The sequence below is a fragment of the Mchenga conophoros genome, linkage group LG1, assembly GCF_057382185.1.
Source record: "Mchenga conophoros isolate Kocher_MC1m ecotype Shallow Benthic linkage group LG1, M_conophoros_male_GT1.1, whole genome shotgun sequence".
Classification (NCBI taxonomy): domain Eukaryota; kingdom Metazoa; phylum Chordata; class Actinopteri; order Cichliformes; family Cichlidae; genus Mchenga; species Mchenga conophoros.
In genome coordinates this window covers 14,353,640-14,358,775 of record NC_140526.1, presented here as the reverse complement: position 1 = coordinate 14,358,775, position 5,136 = coordinate 14,353,640, and the positions used below count along the sequence as shown (strand labels likewise).

The window sequence follows — 5,136 nt, the reverse complement described above, 5'->3', positions numbered from 1 at the left end:
ATTAGGCCCCATCCGCTTGAATAATGCAAAAAGAGCAAAGCAGGCAAATACCACTCAGCCTTATGTGCCTCTCATCTCTCAACACAGCAGGAGCCAACTAAACAACACATTATCCATCCAGTACTGTGTGCAACAACAGGCCTCCTCCCAGTGTGCAGGCAGCTGTGGTGACAACCCACAAATTATCCACTTTTACCACACTTATAAAACTGAAAAAAAAAATGGCAAGAGAAAAACTGAATACTATTTCCGCAAACCTGTGTCTCATAATCACATCGGCGTAGCTTTAAAATCACATGGAACAACACACAAGGAGAAACAAAGTGTTTTATCTTTTTATAGGAACATATGACTGAAGGTTTAGTCAGTGTATGAAAGATCTTTTGGTATCAGGGTATCATCAGTTTGTTTTGGGTTTGCTTTCAGTGTTCATTGAACCTGATTACACATCAGGTTCAATGAACACACTCAGCTGTGACAGTCAATGGTGCAATACATGTCAACCAGATGGTAATTTTTTATTCTGTTATTTTTAGTATTGCAAAATTATGCATTTTTGATATGCTGATGAAAAGGTGGTGCAGCATCGTCAATAGTGTTTGTTTGTTTTTTAGCAGCTTTTCAAATGTATCACCCTCCACTACAATCTACACTCACCGATGTCTTTATCAGAAAAAATGTTGCTAATCTTGGGTTGGAAGCCAGTTTTACCTTCAGAACTTTCTGATTCTTTGTTCCACTGATTATGGTGTGAGAGATTTTGGTTCATATTGATATGATAGCATCATACAGTTGTTGCAGATGTCAGCTGCACATCCATGATGCATCCCAAAGGTGATTTAATGGACTGAGGTCCACTGACTGTGAGCACATTGTCATGTAAAATATATGTAAATGAAATAAAATAAAACAACTTTGATTTGATCTTTTTTTTTTACATGTTTTTTTATCTTGCTGAAAGCAACCATTAGATGATTGGTACACTGTGATCACTAAGGGATGGACATGGTCAGCAGAAATACTCGGGTAAGTTGTTGGCATTGAAACAATGCTCAACTTGTACGAAACAGCCCAAAGTGTGCCAAAAATATCTCACACACCATTACACCACCATCAAGAGCCTGAATCACTGACACAAGGCAGGATGGATTCATGCTTTCGTGTTATTTATTCCTAAGTTCTGACTCTATCTCTGAGTGTTGCAGCAGAAATCAAATCGTCAGACCAGCCAATGTTTTCCAGTTTTCTGTTTTCCTGTTTTGATGAGCCCACACAAATGAACCTAAATTAACCTAACCTTGCTTCCTTGTCCTTAGCTAACATGAATAGCTCCCAGTGTGCTCTGTCTGCTGCTGTAGCCTATCTGTTTCAAGGTTCAATATGTTGTGCAATCAAAGATGCTCTTCTGCAAACCTTGGTGGTAACAAGTGGTTATTTAAGTTATTGTTGTCTTCCCATCAGCCTGTAGTAGTCTGGTCATTCACCTCTGACCTCTGGTAACAAGAATGCATTTTCACCCACAGAACTGTCACTGGTTGGATAATTTCCCTTTTTTGGGTCATTCTCTGTAAACCCTAGTGATGATTATGTGGGGAAAATCTCAGTAGATCAGCAGTTTCTGAAATACTCAGTGGAACCTGTCTGACACTACAAATCATGCCACATTTAAAACCACTTAAATACCCTTTATTCTCCATTCTGGTGCTTAGTTTGAACTACAGCAATTCATCCTTACCATGTCTACACATCTAAGTGCAGTGAGTTGTTGCCATGGGATTAGTTATTATTATTAGTTATTGGCTTTACCAAGAAGTTGGAGAGTTCCTAACATAGTGATGGCAGGCATACATTACAGATTAGGGTAGATTTATCAGTGTGCTGCTAACTATTGCAGCTTAGTTGAAAGTACAGTGCATTTTTATGTTGATGGCAATATAGCCTCTGTTACACAGAGAACACAGGAAGTCTACAAGCCACATATATATACTGCAGGGCATCAGAGTTTGATTATTTTATGGCCATTGAAAGGGAACTGTGGGAACGAGAGAGAGTACCAGTGAAAGCTCTTTAGCCTAACCTCCAGCAGTGAAGATGAAGTAATAGGCAACACTGAAACAGACTGAGGATAGTTCCAAGAGGAAGAAAAGAACCATTCATTTAAACAATTCATACTAAAAGTATAGATTGTTTAACTTAAGTAAAAAATTATATAAATAACAATCTAATTTTTTTATTTATTTACTTTACATTCCTCTCTGGGTTCACCGGTCTTTATTTTTCCTCGTGCAGCCGACTGTAAGCAGGAACCCTGATGACCATGGTATTGTCAGAGAGTTAGGGTGTTTGTGATTTGACTTCCCTGCTGATAGACATCGCAGTTCTGCCCACATCATGGACAGAGCAGCCAATAGCATGAAGAATGTAAACCAAACGCCTGTGTGGAAAAAAAACCAATGGGAGTGAAGCTGTTTTGCTGCCCTGCCTCTGCCTGTCGCTGAATAGCACTGTTGTGCGTGCACATGTGACTACAGAAGGCGCTTACTGGTATTTAAAAATCATCGATCGGGTGCTGAAGTGGACAGCTCCTCATGCAGATAAAACAAACCAAAACAACAATGGCTCGCGTTGCTCCTCGCGGACGCTGAATGGCGAACCTAACTTGTCCGGCAGCGCATTTTCTTTGAACATTTATTTTAAGCTGCTGAAGAGAAAAGGCGCCGAGCTCTCTACGCAAACGGTTAGGCGGATGTTGTGACACCTGTGGCTGAATCGGGATCGCAATTTCATAAAAGGGTGGTTGGATTGTTTCACGTTCGCATCCGTCCTGCAGGAGACGGGCTGCGGAGCCGTATGATCTCGTGTTGGAAAACACAAAGGTAATCTAAAGCCTTTTAGGCTACGGGGCATTACTTTCTAAGCCCCTCTCTATATATGCTTGCACAGGAAGGAGCATGGATAGAGAGGAATTTTCTCTCACCAGCGCGTTGAGTGGATTTAGAGAGCGGCTGGTGAGCTCCCGTGGAAACTAAACCGAGGTCAGTGGCTAAAGCATTGTTCGAATAAGCGCGCTGTTTAGAGCTCCCCCTTTTTAATCATTTCATATTTTCTAAGAAGGATATAGATTTTTTTTTTTATCAGTCATGGGGAAAGAGGAATGCAAAACAATGCTGGACGCTTTGAACAAAGTGACCGCCTGCTACAGGCATTTGGTCATCGCTCTTGGGAGCACTTCGGACTCGCAAAACCTGCGAGAGGAGCTGAAGAAGACCCGCAAAAAGGCCCAGGAGCTGGCGGTGGCCAACAGGACTAAACTGACTTCTTTGCTCAAAGATAAGACCATCAGCAAAGAGGATCGGGCCGAGTACGAGCGCCTGTGGGTGCTGTTCTCTAGTTGCATGGAGCTTCTTGAGGTGGACATGAAAAGGTCCTTAGAGATAGCACAGGATTTCCCCCTCAAGGTGCCCACAAGACACCTCATCCAGACAGGGATGACCGGCAGCACCACCACGGTGGCGGCCCGGGCCATGAGCGTGCAGAATATGAAGTACGAGGCGGACAGCAATATCGACACGGCAGACCTCAGAGACCTACAGGCCGAGATCACCCAGGTGAGCCAGATGATGGAAGAAATGGAGATGAAGGTGCAGGTGGCGCCGTGGGCCGTGGAGGCGAAGCAGGAGGCAGGCGCTGAGCTCAAGTCCAACATGAGTGTAGGGAATTCCTCAGTGGGTGTCATCTCGATCTGCGAAGAAGAGCCCAAAGAAGAAGAAGGTGGCGGAGGGAGCAGGGAGACTGGTTTTGCGTCAATCTGCGCGGTGATTGGATTCTTTGTCATCGTTATAGTCGCCTTGGTTCTAGGCTATTTGGTCGTCAATATGTGAACTGTCTAACCAAAAGCCCACCCTGATGGACATCCTGTGAAGCTGCCCAGGGAGCGGTAAGACTCTGCAGGCCCATAAGAAAGAGAAAGAGCGTCTTTTTGGGCTTGAAAAATAATGTGGACACAGAAAAGTTATTAAGCTTTCCTTGATTTGTGAAGGTATTTGGCAGAGACGAGAAATTGCACTAGATAAGCTAAAATGTACTAGAACAATATAGCCAAAGTGTGAAAATAATGGGAGTGAGGTAGAAAAAGTATGTTTGGGGGGGAGGGCCAGTGGACCATTTATTTTTGGAAGAGGGTGGGAAAAAAGGTCATAAAATTACGTGACAGAGTCTAGCCATCAGGATGATATAAACAACACGTAATCCAAGTGGATTAGTGGAAAAGCTCAAGCAGAAATGTAGCCTACGGTTAACTATTCTCATGATGTTCTGTGGATTGATGCTTTGCATCCAGAAAAGTTAAATCTGCTCAAACAAACAGGGGGGCATCTAAAAAATGGTTGTCTTATTGAAACTATAGTGGAAGCCAGCACAGTTAATCTCTGCTCGTCAAACCACACTGGTCGGATGTTATCAAATCTGCACTCTTCTACACTCCTTTCAGCACCGTTTTAATGCGTCATAATAATCTGTATAGCCAGATTGCAATAGGCCTGCATCTTACTTTACCGCATCAAATCACAATGTGCTTGATGAGAGCCTTGGGACCGAAGAGATGTTCACAGTCTTTTAATAACGCACCCATTCACTGTAAGCCTGCTCATGTTCCTTTTCAGGGTTTTCTTGCACAGTGTTGAATGTACATTGCAACATGAATAGAAGGTTTGTATATACTGCTGTTTCAGAAAATGTACATACGATCAAGTATATTTATTATAATAAAACTTCGAAACACACTTGAAAATGTGCTTGCAGTTTGATAGGTGCTTTACAAACATGACCAGGCATGCTTGTAAGGTCACTTTGTCTGAAGGTGTGGTAAGTTGTGTACCAGTCCGGGCCTAGTTTGTAATCACTGCAAACCTAAGCTAGAGATCTATACATCTAACACACATAGAGATGTTTTAAGAAGGGAATTAACCACTTAACCACCTTAGGTTTAAAATAGTACTTAATTTAAATGGAAAGTAGACTATGCTTAAATCCCTAATAGTTTTACATCTAAGAGCCTTTAAGGGTATTCCTGGACTGGCATCCAGTTGAACTGGAAGCAGTCAGAGTCAAAGTTTCCACCCATGTGGTTGTTAGTTA

General features: G+C 42.4%; 1 protein-coding gene across 1 annotated transcript; it reads left to right on the top strand.

Annotated features, from left to right (window-relative positions):
* The first annotated feature begins 2,502 nt into the window (after positions 1–2,502).
* Positions 2,503–4,781, top strand: LOC146583083 (regulator of G protein signaling 9-binding protein). Its single transcript, XM_085266975.1, has one exon. It carries the CDS (start codon positions 3,141–3,143, stop codon positions 3,879–3,881), a length of 741 nt encoding a protein of 246 aa, XP_085123101.1. The 5' UTR covers positions 2,503–3,140; the 3' UTR covers positions 3,882–4,781.
* Positions 4,782–5,136: the final 355 nt, after the last annotated feature.